Here is a 16,434-nt window from a genome sequence, read left to right on the forward strand (position 1 = left end):
TGCGATAGGGCTGGTGTTGATACACACACATGCAATGTTTGTTGTGATCAAGGGTTTCGCGCTAACCATGCGTAGCAACGCGCGACGCCCGCGCCACGTGGGGTATTTTCCATTGTTTACATTGCATCTCCTATGTTGACTTGGAGGACACAGCTACGTCATTTGCTGCACATCCTTTGTTGACCAGTGCTTGCATGTCGCTTTGAACAAGATGTTCCAAACATGCTGTTATTCAATTTACCAGGTTCGGCGCGTATCTGCTCGCCATTGCAACCCAAACAGCGTCAACACAGATATCATCAACCCAAACACCAGCCACTAACGACTCATAGTGGGACAAGTTGATCTGCTGGAAGCCCAGTTGGGCATATTTTGCAGAATCATCGTGGCCATACCGAGAGCACGTACAATGTGGGTTCAACCACTGGGTTGAACCCCTTCAGGGGGGTTGGTAATGGGCTCCTCCACATATGTTTATCGGCACGTTCCGCAGGGTACAAACCAGTTTGAAGTGTCGCGGCCCAACGAGCGGTAAATAGCGTGATGATCACTACTAGTTGCAAGATTCGTGACAGGCATTTCCCTGAGGTGTAGGTTGGGATGATGATAGATTTTAGCGTCAGGCACATCCCGGGCTCCTGTCATGTTCAGGAGTCTCGCCAAACTTGACTTCTCAACAGCCTCACTCTTGAATACGTCTAAGCGACTTGATTTGTATTTCTTCACTAGTCGGCAACCTGGTCAAGAAGAAGAGAATTAGTTTCGGGCCACCCTTGATTGTCATGATCGTCAATGCCTGAATCAACCCCCTGGTTTTCTATTATGCCGAATTGCAGGCATAATCCAGAGAGATTACGGGCGTGAAACGGTCGAAGGGAAACTGAATTGTCCTGGGGGCCCAAGCAAGATGATGTGTCGAAACAAGGCAGTAAGGGCTTCCAAACACGAGCCATGAACCGCTCGGAAACAGATTATTAGCGTTCCTGATTTTGCGATTCTGGGGTAGGGATGAGTCTAGTGTGCGCGACTACCAGTCGATCTTTGAGACAGTATCCTCTTTCCAAGCATAGTCAGATGATATACTGCTTTCCTGGTAGAGTGCCTTGTGACTGCTCTTGTGACGAATCTTGGGGTTTCGTCTTCTTTGTCTCATTCGGTTACCCCGAGACTTTTCTTGTCGGTACAACTGTAGATCAATAAAAGCAAATTGCCAGGCCCTGGGCATGAGGTCTAGAACTGGATTGCTTTTCGTCGCTTCCATGACATCGTTGACAGGAATGACAGATCCCACAAGTTTGGGTCGATCGCGATTGAGTGCTTATCATGTCGTAGTCTAGACCCTCCATAGCAAATACGTCAAAGGCGTACGCAATACAAGGACTCTGCGCACAACCAGCAAATGGCATGGCAGTTGAGGTCCCAATACCGTATTTTTCTTCACCTTGAATAAGCATTGGCAATGCATTTGAAAGCGCTTGCGCAGTGTGACGACATGCCGCTGCGAGTGTTTGCGTTGTGGGGTTTGTTAAGCTTCAGACTGCACGAGTTTCTCGTACGATTCCCCTATGGTATGATACAGGTGATTAGCGTTGAACAGAGAATTCATGTGTCAATGTTGGGAGCCAATGGTGAGACGATTGGTGCTTAGTGATGCATGGAGATTGTCGGCTGGTCGCTCAGAAATCAACAGGGGTTAAGCACGACGTGGTGAAGAATCGCGTAGGATAGGAATGTCAGCAATATGCATAGAAGGAATAATGGGTAATCCATGAAGGAAGAAGGCATTGAAGCATGCAGTGTGACGCAGTCGAAAGGTACGGTGCATGGTTGTGGGTGGGCTAGTCAGTGGTGATGGAAGCAGTGGGCCTTCGAGAAGATTACTGGAAGCGGAAGCATGGAAGCGTGGCTTGCCGTTTCCCAGCCACCGGCTATACGAAGGCTGTGATCTGAGCGCCTGCCAAAAACAGTAGTGTGATTGAGAAGATTGACGCGGAAAAGGCGTATGTCAATACGTCGCATGCGGAGGGGGCTGAGCAGGACGTATACGCGAATGCCCTCGGTTCCGCTGAAGGATGAGTAGGCGTGCCGTGTAAGTATGTAGGCAGTCGCGAAAATAGATGCTTTAAAGTAATATATTGATGCGGTATTGGAGTCGTCGTCGAGCTGTGGTGGCTTAGTCGCGCGGGGCTGGGCTCCATGCCGCATCTGGCAACCGGTCGACTCATCTTGTGTCGACCTGACACGGCGTGGTATGGCAGCGCAGCGTTGCGTTGCTACGGTGCCGCAGTGTGCATACTTAGTGCAGACAGCCATCGACTCGGCAATCGCATAGTTTTGTCTAGGGTACGACGAACACAGCGATGAAGTGGATAGCGGATACGTGTCGTGGGCGTAGGCAGCACTGATGCGCTGCGTCGGAAAAGGTATGGGTAGCGACATGCGGAGGGGCCCATGGGTTGTTGGGCTTGGCTCGTTTAGGATCGTTCGTCCATGAAGTGGTGCGCCAGTGCAGTGGAAAGGGCGGAGCGGGGACAAGGTGTTGAAAGCGCACGGCCACCGAGTCCCTGGTCGGTCCCTGGATCTGACTCTGGCTCTGGCTCTGGCACGACACGGTGTAGTAGTGTAGCAGCCTCTTGTTACGAGTCGATGCCCAGCCGGCGGCGAGGACGGAGTCGCAGTCTCCTGTCGCAGTGCGCCCGACGTGTGGAGAGGGCAAGTGACGTGGGATGGAAGCACGCAATTTCAAGATTTGCAATCGAGTATGAGGAACAGTAATGTGTTTGGGAGTCTAGCGGTTCATGTTCATGCAAGGCTTGCTAATTAGCGGCTTTGTCAGATGGCATTTTTCAGCACACATGACAAAGCCGACGTCTCCACCAATCCCGCGCGCCCTACAGCGAGACGCGGGCAGCAGTGTTTGTAATCGGGGTTTTAGATGTGCCATTGAGGATGATTGTGCGATGAGCCTGGACCGTGTCGTAATGAGACTGTCAGAGGCGGGGATGCGTGTAAAAGAGTGCAAGTGAGTGGCCGATGAGTGCATGTGACGTGCATCGTGGCTTCTGGTAGCTACTGAGCGTGAGCACTGTATGGGCATGCGTATAGAGTACGGACGAAAGTTGAATGGGTAACCGGAACCCCGAGTACCTAGGCAGCTAGGCACTGAGGTTACCAAGGTTCTCTGCCTCTGTCATACTCGTCGGCCGAGCAGTGCTTTTCCGCACCAACCGTGCCGGATAGGCGAGCCAAGGGCAGCCAGTCGCCGGTGTGGCTGGCCCGCCGAGATTGGCTGAGATGAACGTGTACACTACATGGTGGAGGCAGTACGAGAAACTTTAGGATAGCAGTCGGCAGCGTGAGAGTAATACCAGGACCGGCGCCAGTAGTAGACTCGGGCCCGAGCAGCCTTGCAACGCCCAACCGTCTACTAGCAGTCGAATGAAGGGTGTAAGAGGCCCCGCAAGCAAGACAGTGATGGGGGCCGCGTCGCGACAGCCACAGATGAAGGGCTGACCGCTCAGCCTGTGGAGAGGCCCGTGGCTTAGCCTTACGACAGCGCATCCTGGAACCACAGCCAGCAGGCAGCCTGGCAGGGCTCCATCTCGCCCAAGGCATCCTCTAGCCGGACAGCGCACAAGGAGCCCGCCCCCTCCCCCCAAACAATGGCAGCAGGGTCTGCCCAAGGTGCGCAGTGCGAGGCGAACGCGAAAACGCCAAAAGCAAAAAGAAAAAGCTGGCAGGCAGACAGATGACAGGCAGCCAAACAGGGCGGACGAATAGATGATGCAATGGATGCCTCGAGTGGTGGTGAGTAAACGCCGACGGAGTAAAGAAACCTTGGACGACGGCGTTTAGCCAGGTCCATGTCCATCCATGTCCATGTCGACGACGACGTGCATCGACTACGAATACGCACTGCTCGGGCTCCGCGTAGTGACGGGCGAAAGTCTTTACGTCCGACGGAGACGGGCAGGGTATCGTAAGCCACACTAAGACCCCTGTCGCGCAGTGTGAATCATCCTCTGCTAGCTCACCGCATCCGTCCTTGCGCTGAGCACTGCTCGGCCAAGAGCGGTGGAAACACGCCAATAGCCCCCGCCCGCCCGTTATTCATCATGCTCGTCCTCCATGCGCCAGGGAAACATAAGAAACACGCCCGCCCGCCTTCTGCTGCTTTTGGCCCTCCACTACCAGCTCCACCAAACCACAGTACCATATAGTCTTGACATCACCTCGAGTAACCATCCACATCAACATCGACACACTGCATCCATATCCCAGCCTCGCATCACCTTCCCCCAACACGGCTACTGCACAACGGGTTCGTCATACCCTGGCCACTATCCAGTCACAACCAAACTGACTCACATTTTTTAGCTCTTCTTATACTTTGTGCCTACAACTTAACCAGCCATGCCTTCCTCATCTCACCTCCGCATCCAAACTTCCTTTGAGCCTTTCACGGCCGAGACCACCCGCTCCCACTTCGTCGCCGCACCACCAGCCAAGAAGCAAAAGATGTCTCTCACCCAGACCTACTACATTGCTGCCTCTGCTCGCTCCAAGCTCGGCAAGGAGGCATGCAGGGCCGACCACAACCTCCGCCTGCTCGTCGGACACGCAAACCTCCTCGACAGCCTCATGATCGAACTCCAAGACGCCGAACGCCAGCAAGAGCAGTGGTTCAACCAGACCATGGCCAAGGCCTCCAAGGCTGAGGAGCCCCGACACATCCAGTGGGCCGACAGCATTGCCGAGGAACTTGACGACGACGAAGACGACGACTCCTCCGTTTCCGACTCCGACTCCGACAATGACGACGACTTTGATATGATCCCCATGCCCCGTCGCATCGCATCCGCACCAGTACAAATCAGCACAATGGAGGTTGACGAAGACGACTCGGAGGACGACGACGACTTCTACGACGACATGGAGGACCACTCTGAACTCGCCCTCACCCGTGTACCCTCGCAATCGCAATCACCACCCGAGCTCACATTCGAAGAGGAGTCGGACGACGAGTCACCACCAACATCGCCACCACAATCAACCCTCAACTTCTCAGACAAGGAGGGCATGCTCACAACAACCTTCTACGACACCAAGCCAAAGCCACAATACCTGGAACACGACCAGCCACTGTTCATGGACACCAGCTCTCCGCTCATCTCAAGTTATTAGGCCAACACATGGACATGTTCCGACCTCATGATTTCCGATCCAGCATTTTTTAGCGAGCGAGTCATTTTTACAGCATAGCGTGGCATTGTGTTTGGCATGATATCCTTTGTTTTTTCTTATTGACATGTCTTTGTTTGTTTATTTGTGGGTATATTGGCATGGACCGCAGGGCGGTGAGAAGTGTCAACAAGGACATCATGAAGCTACTACTCTACTCTGGAGCATTTGGTACAATGGGAGGAGGGACATTTTGGGACATTTTGGTACCGGCGGTTTGACATCTCCCAAGCAGATTGGTCGAGACTCCCGCCCTTAGCTAGAACATGAATCAAAGATCACTCGTCGTACTACTCTAAAAAATGATCTGCACACATGCATCAGGTGACGGGTCTGCTATCTCTGCGCCATGCACGCTAATCACACCACCTCATTCATACGCTTTGTTTGACATGCGAGGCTAGAAAAACTGTCGCACTGGGGCCAGCGGTGCAAAGTTTTGAGTTGACCGACTTTTGGCCAGTGCGGCAGACCCTGGCCCCTTGTGTCTGCGCATAGTCCCGTAGGCGGTGGATGAATGTGGATACACGCCTCTGCCTCGTACATATGGCTGAAATGCCACTGTTCTTGCCTCGTAACGCCTGCCTAATAGAAAAAAAAGCCTTTTCCGGTGAGAGTGCGCGCAACCCCAGGCAGCAATAATGTTTGTGGGCACAAGTAGAAGATTACCCACACCCACACCCACACTCGTGTCCTCGCATATTTTACAATACATTGACTCACTGCAAGCGGACCCGCGTGTCTGCATTCAATGGCCAGGTGACGCGGAACATCTGCCTCGAGCGAATATACTAGCATGTCCAATAGCGCACGCCGCCGTTCGTCGGATTAATTCGGCCAGGTCCCTCCCCCCCAAGGCATGGTTCTTTCGCGAGGCATACGGGCGTAACCGTCCTGAGTACTATAATGGTAGGGCGTGGGATGATGGTGCTAGGGGCTTCGGACTCTTGAGTGTTCCGGTCGGACCTCGATCGCTCGTCTCGATGCAGGAGGGTCGGCAGTCTGGATGATCCGATCGGGCGAAACACGGGCCAGAGGGGGTGGGAAAGAGGCGGAGCGGAACTCCTGGGGCGCGATGATCCGTATCGCAAACATATGCCATCATTCATTTGCACCTTCATCTAATAGGCCTTCGATCCCCCCCCCCACCTTTGTCCGGGAATTACTACAATGGGAAACACGAAAACAAATGGTCGAGGCCGCACAAGTTTCAGCGCTGATCGAGGCCGCCCTTTTTTCTTCTCATCTTCCCCGCGCTCTCCACAGCGGTACCCGCTCCGTTCTTGTATGCGACACATGTCGCGAAACAACAACGTGGCATGGGCGTCAAACGCGAGGCAGAGCAGTCAATGAGATCAAAACAGGGCGGTGCGCGTTGCGCGGTCAAAGCAGGTTTCAACATGGCGTTTCGGCGCCTATAGCGCTGTGTGCGTGTGTCTATGTGCAGCGGTGTAGCCTATGAGCCAGCGCAATCAAGCTACGCATGCCATGCTACGTACCTACATCCACCCCCTTACACACATACTTACTACTGCCTCACCCACGGCTCAAATAGAGTAGAATGAACACCTGGCCAAATGCGCGCCAATCTCGCTATGCCCAGCAGCATAATGCAGGGCTCAAGTGAAGCGAAGACGCGCCCCCCCCCCTGACTCCATGTCCACAAACAGCCTTTGACGCTCTCCTTGTCATTTGCCCACCCCTATTCACTACTCAGTGTGAGTTGGCACTGTCTCGCGTGCGGCGGTCTCGACTCTACTCCTCATCAGCAGCATCAAAAAAAGAGCCCCCTTTCTTCTCCACGCGGAGAAGATACACTACCAATTAGGGTGTGCCCTGGCGTACCAAACAAGGCAATGCTCTGCACCTCAGGCAGCCCCAAATCTGACCATTACCTCAGCCATCGCCTTTGTCCCATGCCCTCGTGGGCAGTGCTCAACCAAGCGATTCAATATCAACACCAAGACACGCTTGCCCCCCCCCCTCTCTCTCTCCTTCTCCATGCCATGGCCTCCCTTAAACGCCGCTACTCATCTTATACGCGTCAACCTTACTAAGTATACTCGTGCTGACTTGGCTAGCCATGATAGTAGAACCAGAGAGGGAACAGTCTTATCACGCTCTCGGCACAACTGCCCACGTCCGACTTGGGAAACCAGGGTTGACTAATGTGTGGCTTGAGATGGCCTTTGTCAGACCTTTTTCTTGTGAAGATTACCGTAAGCGCGTGGTATGTATGTATGTAGATCATCTGCTCCCCCCCCCGAACGGTGTGGAGTGGGGTTTGTCCCGATCTCGCTTGTGCGCGCCCGGATTTTAGCCCGGAGTAAGTAAAAAGAGAGACACACAAGAAAAAAAATTAAGTCCACTCCGGTGATAACAAAACACTTATCTGCGGAAGACATGCATTTGCTTCGCGTATAGCCCGTATTTCCGTATCTCACCACATGGACATGTACTGCGGTAATGTTTCACAGCTTCCTTGACACATCTTCTTCTTTTACCTTGCTATATCCGCGTTGTTTCTTCTGCACGTATCTTACCTCCGCCCTTTTCGTCCGTCCATCATCTCATCACAGGGGACTAGGGGGACTGGGGGGTGGTGCGGTCTCGCCCCTTGCACACATTACATTTTTGTCGTCTTGATAAGCACGACCCTATTTGACGTCTGACACTATGCATCACGCTTTGCTCATACGTTGTATGCAACATGCGGCATGTGGAAAGAATGCAGGGTCGATGACACTACTACTTTATATCTCGCCTCGGTTTCCTCGGAACTTTTTTTTTTGGGGGGGGGGGGGGTGGTCTTGTCGCCACTAGAGGAAGGGAAAGAGACGTTGCATAGATGGTGTGATCGACGGCTTTTCCTTGTTTGGGGGGGACGTCATGGGGTCGATCTTTCTCGTCTTGTGCTTGTTTGCTGGAGAGTGGGAGGCAGAGGTAGAGGTTTGGGGGGGGTCTTCGGGCGAACACCTCCGAGAGATCCGATGCTTCCAACGGCTTTTTGCGGGTAAGGCTGGAAGGTGGGATGGGTTGGTGATGTCACGTGCTGGGATGGGTGGGGGTGGGGGGAGGTTTATCCGAGTGGAAGTGTGATTACTCTGGCTTTTCCGTGGATTACGATATGGTCCGAGGCTAGACCTGACAGTCGTTTTTGCCGAAGAACTTCATTGACCTGGGTTTTTTCTTTCTCGTGATTGTGATTGTGGGTTTGGGTTTGGGTTTGGGTTTAGAGCACGCTGGCCCGACCCGCGCGTGCGTGTGCAGAGCCCAACCGAGGTTTGCTCCTGCTGTTCACGTGTGCCTTTTCTTTGCAGATGAATTTTTTTTTCGTTAGCCCAACCCTGTCACTTGTTCGTACGAAGCGTACACATACTCGCCCTGAAGCCGTTCCGAACTTAGCTTGCGGGTAGCAGTAGCCCACCATCTCCAAATGCTAGTGCAAAGAAAAAAAATCCAAGTTTTTTAAAACCTGATGGACGCTAATGCATGGCATTCCCGCTCAAATAGTGGATGTGCCTTGATCCCTGGTTTGATCTCTTCAATGGAAAAAGCGCGAGTAATGGCTAGATGGCGAATCATTTTTTGCTTTCGCCGATTGTGCCCGGAATTTTTTCCTTTTTGCATTTTTTTGAATGATGGAAAAGTTTTCCAAGGCGCCGCCCGGGAGACTAAAAGATTAGGGTTGTGATGGCTAGAAGGCCGTTTGGCGCAAGGGTTTGCTTGTTCTTGGGTGCGGGAATGTCACACCACCTTTTTCTGTGATTGATTTTTTGAGGGGACTAGACGGATTAACGGCTGGGGCTGAGGCTGAAAAAGCTAGAGCCATGGTTTTTCCGTATCCTGCCTTCCTTGCGTGCTCGCTTGAGATTCGGGTATACAAGGGTAGTTCAACCTCGGGCGTAACACATTATTGATCTCTCGCTTGAGGTTCGGAATATTCGAGGTATTGGACCTCGGGTCTCGACATTCCCCCCCCCCTCCTTCTACACTATAGCATGCATGTGCACACATGAAACATGAATATTTTGTGCCGTGGCTAAATGTACATGAATATTGCAGCTCATCAACATGTGTTGTCAGTGGGGCGCATATTTCTTAGTACCCGAAGAATAATCACAGTTACATGATCCTTGTGTCCACTCACCCCTCTCTCTCTCCCGGCTGATTGGATTTTTTTCTCTGCACAGCGGAAAAGGAAAAGGAAAGAGGGATGGAGCTAGTCGATTGCATGCATGACATCTCATGATGCCACACTGCTGGATCGAGCTGAGGAAAAAAATTGTGTTGGGCTGGGAGGGACACACACCGCTTGTAGTGTTCCGGTGAGTCGCATACTCACTTTTTTTCTTCTAGGGGCTGTAATCGAAAAGAGAAAAAGGGGGTGTAGATGTGGAAGTGACGGTGTAGCTGTGGGCTGTTGTGGAGTCGGTGTGCGTGAGTGTTTTTATAGGACGATTTTGTACCATTGGATTAAAAAGAAAGGAGGTTGATAGGTATGTGGGTGTGAATTGCTTTTTGTTTGAGTGCGAAGACCGGCTACATGACAATGTAGAGAGGTCATAGGGAAGTATTGGTGATGTAGGAGATATGAGACAAGGTAAGGGATAAGTGGAGTAAGTATAGGGACTTGGTTGATGTGTTGTGTTGGGGGAAAGGGGATGTACTGTCATGTTACATATTGGGATTTGTTTCTTTTCTCTCTCTAGTAAGATGATACGGTTAGGTTGATTCACATAGCTTGATGAGTCTGGATAACGTTTCGTAAAGACATGTACAAGATGACTGACTCCAAAAAACACCTCTTTTGACACTAAATGTCGACCGAGATGGCGGGGAATTTCCATTTTTAAGTAGTGGTTGGGCGATGTTAGGTGATTGATGTTGACGTTTCTTTCTCGCTACGGGAGATAAGTAAGGTAGCTCGAGCAGCAAGATCAAATGGAGTAGTGGTGATTGCAGTAAAGGGGTAATTGGGACAGCTAGATAAATGGGTAGCCAGAGTGATATACAGCCGAATCCTCAATCTCCCTTGAGTGCCGTGTGACTATCAGAGCTATGTTACAATGTTGAGAACCTCCTTTTTTAGTTAGACTCAGTTAAGTAATGGAGAGTAATTATCACTTACTGTTCCTAATAAATACAGCAGTTAGTGGTTGTAGTGGTAGAAAGAAACAGTAAATAGGTCAATTGAGTCAGTGAGGCTCAGCGAAACAGTCAGCAGTTGTAACATGATTCAAGTAGAGCGAATAGTCTAGCTGGTAATTATAGGAGCGGGTAGATAGCAATGTATGATCGAATATGCACACCTCTTCGGCGCCGTTCACGGGTTGTAAACATAATGTCGAAATCACAGTACTTCTTGTCAAAATACACTGCAATACTGAAAATCTTCTTGTTTCGCTTCTCTAATATCGAATACACCATCCACGGCGTTCTCGAAAAACAAGAAAAAAAGATGAAGGGAGGTTCTTCGGCACCAAGTCCCCGGTAAACTTCTGACACCCCTCCCTGTTCCAGTTTCATCAAATACCCGCTATTTATTCAAGCAAACTAAACACAGCAGCAGACGCCATTTCCTTGACCCTATACATCCAGTCGTTAGTTTGTTTCTCTCTGAATCCTCGTTTTTGGATATTGCTAGAATGTTGGGAAACGAGAGCACTAAATATATTTTCTTACCTGCTTCACGCCAGAGCAGCATCGAAGGTTCGTGCATCCATTGACGTCGGTTGAGCACACGCCATTTGCGGCGCACTGGCGAGTGAAGATCGGGTTTTCAGCAACGACGCTACCGGAAGCTGGGGCAGCGTAGGCAACAGAGAGAAGGCCGGTGGCAGCGAGGATGATGGAGCGGAACTGCATGCTTGCGTTTGGGTTGACAGAGGGTGTAATCGTACAGACGATTAGTGAAAGGTATAGAAGTATTGTAAAAGAGTGTGATTTTTTGTTGTTTGTGATGATGATACTACAGCGGGAGAATGGCTGTTTATATATCTTTGAGCTTTTGGTACGTACTATAGATTTAACTTTTGCTCTCTCATTGTAGATCGATATGGTCTCGCGGTTCAGTGTGGTTGTTTTTCGGTCTTCCAGGATAGCCCTTGAGAAGTGGCCTTGGTACCTACTTAGCCAAGTAAGCAATACGGAATGCTAAACCCGCCCGTCCACCTCTTAGCACCAGCCCTCAAGAGCTGATTTACTGGTGATCAGATAGAGTAGTAGTGCGGCGGGTTATTCCATCTCACAAGCGTACGGAGGTCATACAGGCCTTACTGTCAAGTAACGCGGGAGTCGCCTATCCGCCTTCTTTGGTTCCGCCTTGCCTCTTGACTGACCTAGCAGCATCAGTCGTCAGGGGTTCCGGTGATATACAACCATAGCGACTCTTGGATTTGTTCGCCAATCTCAAGAACATACTATTGTAATTACACAAGTCTTAGCATTACGCCGCCTCCTATAATCAATCCTACTACGAACTAGCACGTCGAATTTCCTTTGGGCCGGCAGCATTAGCGCTAAGCGGCTGTTCTGGTACACAACCAAGACAGACGATTGTAAAGATACATGAAATAATATACAGGGCGCTTTCAAAGGTAATTCCGAGCGCTACGTCTATCGGCCCGACATGTTCCTAGCTAAATAGAGAAAATCCGGCGTTGATTATCTTCATCTCTCCTATAATACTACACTACTTATACAAGATTTGAATCAAAAAGGGTGATGAATAGGGAGAGAGAGAGCTTTACCTATACTAGGGTGCTACTACGGCGATACTGCGGTAGAACTGTAGACCACCCTGTTAGCAGTTTTTTTGAAGGGGTTCTCGGTATAGATTACACTTTTGTTATACTAGTCTCCGTTTCTAAGTAGACCCCTATTGCGTTTGCTCGGCCCGGTGTGGTGCCTCTTCGGGCCGCCTATAGCAGCGCCTAGAACAATATATAAGATAAGCAACCATGGGCCTGTTCGGTCCAGCTGCGTTTTTCGTCTGCCACCCAATTCCAGCTCCTTCTTAAAAAAAAGAGCTGGAAACAGCGTCATGTTCAGTAAAACGCCCTGCTTCTAACCACCACTAGGCTGCACTCCGGTTTCTTAGTAGAATGCTGTTAAAAAGAAGTCTATCTAATGTAATTTTAGTGTACCGCTTTCCACTTTCCACCAAAATATAGCTTGTTGTATAACTATCATATAAATAAATAAGGTCATGAAACGGATCTCTGACTGAACATTCTCGTCCTTTTTCTTTCCCAATCTCGGTATGCCCAGTTACGAGACTAACCAACACTCCTTGTGAAAGATCTAAGTTAAAAGGGCAACCGAATAGAGGCGGGAAACGGAGAACTGAATAGGCCCTATATCGGTAGCTCATATCGATCTCATCTCAAGACCAAGTGCGTACACGCAAGCCCGGGTGGCCCAGTGACCCTGATATCTTTTGGCTAAGGCTGCTAAGAAATTCTTGCCTTACTAAAGCAAAAGAAAAAGACTTATGAGTCTAACTTGAAGAATTACTTCTCCTTTTTTCCTAGGACTAGATGGTTCAGAAATCGCGAGACCTGATAGTGCCAGTTATGATGCTTTCTCTGTAGAGTGCTACCACATAAGGAACATGCAGTGAATGTAAAAAATGGCTCCTCCTGCACCTTCAGGATACGATGAGAAACTGTGTAATTATTCGTGTTCGTTACTTAATCTTAATTAATACTGGTGATACTATACGCGTGGCGCTAAGATGCTTAGAAATAGTTCAGTGCCTCCGCTATTATCTTAGGTCTTGCAGATCGTAATTCGACACTCTTAGCATTAAAACACAGCATGGTGATTAATACCCTCTAGATTAAGAAACACGATATGGAAGTAATGGCTGTTCAAATAGTGAGTTACTTCGAACAGTACTGTCATGATATGTAGAAAGCTGTGCAAGTGCTCTCTAGTATTGACCGTACAATACGGACAATACCATATTACCATTTGAAGCACACGGAGTCACGCTATAAAAAAATTCGAGCCTCGTCGGGTGACTGCAAAGTTATTCTGGTTGTACTTGTCTCCTTCCATTATAAGTTATGTTCACTGTACAACAATCTCCCCCTCCTGCCTTACGTCACGACTACTCGCGCCAACCCACACTCCATATCGTCCTCTCTGCAACTCCCACGTCTGCGCCTCTACATTCCAAATACTCAAATCACGTCTCTGAAGCTCGAAATTTACGATAGCGCTCTCACCTGGCCCCAACAAGCCCACACGTTCAAAACCCCTCAGTTGCTTCTGCGGTGCATTCGGAACACCAAGATACAATTGCGGTACCTCATGACCGGCTACTTTACCCGTGTTAGTGACATTGACACTGACATGATACAGCACGTCCCATAGCTCTGGATGGCCGCCCTGCACGATCGGCACCGAGGGAGAAGGGAAGCGCGAGAGCGAAGTCTCTGGCACTACCGACTCAATCGACAAATCGCTGTAAGAAAAGGTAGTGTAAGATAGTCCAAAGCCGAATTCGTACAGTGGTGTGACGTTGCGCTTGTTGAAGTCGCGGTAGTCGATATACAACCCTTCTGTAAAGTTTGACTGCAAAAAGGCCGGGATGGAAGGATCGAAAGTCGAGTTGAGCAAAGCGCCGTAGTCAGATTCGGAGCGAGCGACAGTGTATGGCAACCGGCCACTGGGATTCACATCACCAAGGAGTACATCGGCGATTGCGTTTCCGCTTTCTTGACCCGGGACACCAGCATATAGGATGGCAGTGACGTTGGGGTGGTCGTACCATGCGTCGACAGTGCGGACGCCGGCCGAGTGGATAACGACAATGGTGTTAGAGCAGTTTGTGGCCACGTTGTTAACGAGCTGGTCGCTGAATTCGTCGGTGAGAGATGTCCGGTCAAAGCTCTCAGATGCGTATGCGTTGATGAACACAAGGCATGCTTCGGCGTTTGCGTAAACAGTCGGGTTCACGCCCCAGAAATCCCAACGAAGTGTTCCGCGGTTCTTGATCAACCGGTCTTGCAGCGCTTTGAATGGGCTGATCACGTATTGGGGTGTGCTGGAACCCGAGCCGCCTGCTGTTATCAACGTGCCGTTCAACGTGTTCCAGCCAAAGTTTTCTTCGTAGCCGCCGCCGAAACGTGAGGGGTTGTTCCAGGGCGAGGCCTTTACCTCTGCGTCGTAGCCGTAGATGTTCAAGAAGCGGGGATTAATCAGGGGAAGGGTGTTGTTTACGTTCTTCACAAGAACGGTACCTACAGCCCCAATTTCCCTGATCAAAGAGCCATGGTCCTCTGTTACGTCTACAATCTCGTGCTTCACATTGTATGGGTATACTTGGGTGTCGAAATCGGCCTCATCCTGGTTGAGATAGTAGTACGCTGCCAGTAGTCGAGTGTTCATATCATTGAACCTTTCAGCAGTAACTGATCCGTTGTTCACGGCGTCGGTAAGATTCTTGCCCCAGAACTTGGCCACGGGCATGACTACGTCAAGTCCAGCATTTGCTGATGCAACACCCGCATGTTGTGCATCCCAATCGGAGACCTAAATACATATAAGCATGTTATTTTCAAATTGTGCCTGGATCGGACATACCACGAAACCTTCGAATCCCAATTGAGTTTTCAATACTCCGTTCAGCAGGGCTGAGTTTTGGCAGCCATATCTGAATGCGGGTATATAGAGTTAGTGGCTTTTCCCTACAGGATACAAGATGAACTCCACTTACGAGTTGTTGATCCTCTGGTAAGAGCACATCACGGAAACAGCACCTTCGCGGAGAGCATTCATGAAGGGCCAGGCATACAACTCATGTAGCGTGCGGTCGTCAACGTTTGACGAAACGGCCTCGCCTTCGCTTCCAGGTCTACGTCTGTACTCCTGTTCTTGAGCAATCCAATGCTAACCAAGAAAATTAGTCTTCCGTTTTCAATATTTCCATTTTTTTGGAACCTTCTTACCTTTGGAGTCGCCATGACACCTGCTTCTTGGGTGCCTCTGGTGAGCAGACCGCCCCCAACACCATTAAGATACGGATCGGCACCCAGACCCTCCCAGTTCCTTCCACCTCTTACAACACGTCCTATAGGCCCAATAAAAGGGCCCAGCGCAATGTGAATACCCTTTCCCTTGAATTCTCGACCTAAAGCTTGGCCATACCGCAGCATGAGCCCTTTGTCGAACGTCGCTCCAAGATGAATGCCGGCAGGGAACGCTGACACAAACTCTTGACCGCGAATACCAGCCGGAGCATCAGCAAAGCATAGTTCAGGAATGTCAAGACGAGGCACTGCGCCCGTCTGTCCTACACATCGTCCCGTGACGCCGTGAGTCAAGTTTGATTGTTCTTCCTGCGTCAATTGCGCTACAACGGCTCTTGCACGAGCGTATGCTGCGGCCCAAGCTTCGGATGTCGAACCATTGCCCTGGGCTGCACACTGTCAGCATTTCTCCCTACACCGAAAAACACAAATATACTCACGACTAGGATAAACAGGCGGCGACAACCCATATAACGGGACTTCAGATTCATTGGTATATCCTTGGGCGACCGAGAGACCCGGGAACAAAGCAATGGCCAAAGCCAAAGCGTCAGCGAACCTCATATTTGCAGACTCTATCGAAAATCCGTTCTGAGCGCTGGTCAAGAAATCATGCCTACAGCATTCCACCGCCCACCTTAAATACCCATTCCAGAAAAACTGTTGACCTACAATTCTTCTCCTCTTCTGGCCCTATTACTGATGTCATATCTGGGGAAAAACACGACGTAGTTACCCGGACCCTCGTGACGAGAGCCCATTCCTCCCAAATAGCCATTGGACAGGCTCAAAATCCCTAGTTCTCTCTTTCTCCGCATTTGTTACCTTGGCAGGCAGGTTGTCCGGTGGAGACATGAGCAAAAAAATAACAAGGGCGGGCAAACAGGTTGGAGGGGAAAACGGATGCTGTTTTTGTCGGGGCAAAAAGCGGAGAATGGGGGGGGGAATGCACGGTGGGGATCGGGATAGCTTGTGGTGCCAACTACTACGTACAAACTAGTATGTACATTGCCTCCACATGCAGCTTCACGAGAGACTGAAAATATTGTAATATCCATTCTACAAAGATTCAAACATAAAAAAGAAGCCATGCTAAGCATATGTTTCAGATACTTCCATACAAATTCCAACGAACCCTCCTCCCACCCCCCCC

At 50.2% G+C, this 16,434-nt stretch overlaps 5 protein-coding genes across 5 annotated transcripts; 1 reads left to right on the top strand and 4 right to left on the bottom strand.

Annotated features, from left to right (window-relative positions):
• Nucleotides 1-1,027: 1,027 nt before the first annotated feature.
• Nucleotides 1,028-1,261, bottom strand: COCCADRAFT_86328 (uncharacterized protein; the record flags this gene model as incomplete). Its single annotated transcript, XM_007710418.1, has 1 exon — nucleotides 1,028-1,261. One exon carries the CDS (start codon nucleotides 1,259-1,261, stop codon nucleotides 1,028-1,030), a length of 234 nt encoding a protein of 77 aa, XP_007708608.1.
• A 1,527-nt stretch (nucleotides 1,262-2,788) lies between these two features.
• Nucleotides 2,789-3,043, bottom strand: COCCADRAFT_86468 (uncharacterized protein; the record flags this gene model as incomplete). Its single annotated transcript, XM_007710419.1, has 1 exon — nucleotides 2,789-3,043. The coding sequence occupies one exon, from the start codon at nucleotides 3,041-3,043 to the stop codon at nucleotides 2,789-2,791; it is 255 nt and encodes an 84-aa protein (XP_007708609.1).
• Nucleotides 3,044-4,413: 1,370 nt separating this feature from the next.
• On the top strand, nucleotides 4,414-5,184 carry COCCADRAFT_86398 (uncharacterized protein; the record flags this gene model as incomplete). The annotated part of the gene is made up of 1 exon (XM_007710420.1): nucleotides 4,414-5,184. One exon carries the CDS (start codon nucleotides 4,414-4,416, stop codon nucleotides 5,182-5,184), a length of 771 nt encoding a protein of 256 aa, XP_007708610.1.
• Nucleotides 5,185-10,908: 5,724 nt separating this feature from the next.
• On the bottom strand, nucleotides 10,909-11,109 carry COCCADRAFT_86444 (uncharacterized protein; the record flags this gene model as incomplete). Its single annotated transcript, XM_007710421.1, has 1 exon — nucleotides 10,909-11,109. One exon carries the CDS (start codon nucleotides 11,107-11,109, stop codon nucleotides 10,909-10,911), a length of 201 nt encoding a protein of 66 aa, XP_007708611.1.
• A 2,208-nt stretch (nucleotides 11,110-13,317) lies between these two features.
• On the bottom strand, nucleotides 13,318-15,845 carry COCCADRAFT_86299 (glycoside hydrolase family 3 protein; the record flags this gene model as incomplete). The annotated part of the gene is made up of 5 exons (XM_007710422.1): nucleotides 13,318-14,784; nucleotides 14,836-14,905; nucleotides 14,969-15,141; nucleotides 15,201-15,670; nucleotides 15,722-15,845. 5 exons carry the CDS (start codon nucleotides 15,843-15,845, stop codon nucleotides 13,318-13,320), a joined length of 2,304 nt encoding a protein of 767 aa, XP_007708612.1.
• Nucleotides 15,846-16,434: the final 589 nt, after the last annotated feature.

Source organism: Bipolaris zeicola, assembly GCF_000523435.1.
Source record: "Bipolaris zeicola 26-R-13 unplaced genomic scaffold scaffold_17, whole genome shotgun sequence".
Lineage (NCBI taxonomy): Eukaryota > Fungi > Ascomycota > Dothideomycetes > Pleosporales > Pleosporaceae > Bipolaris > Bipolaris zeicola.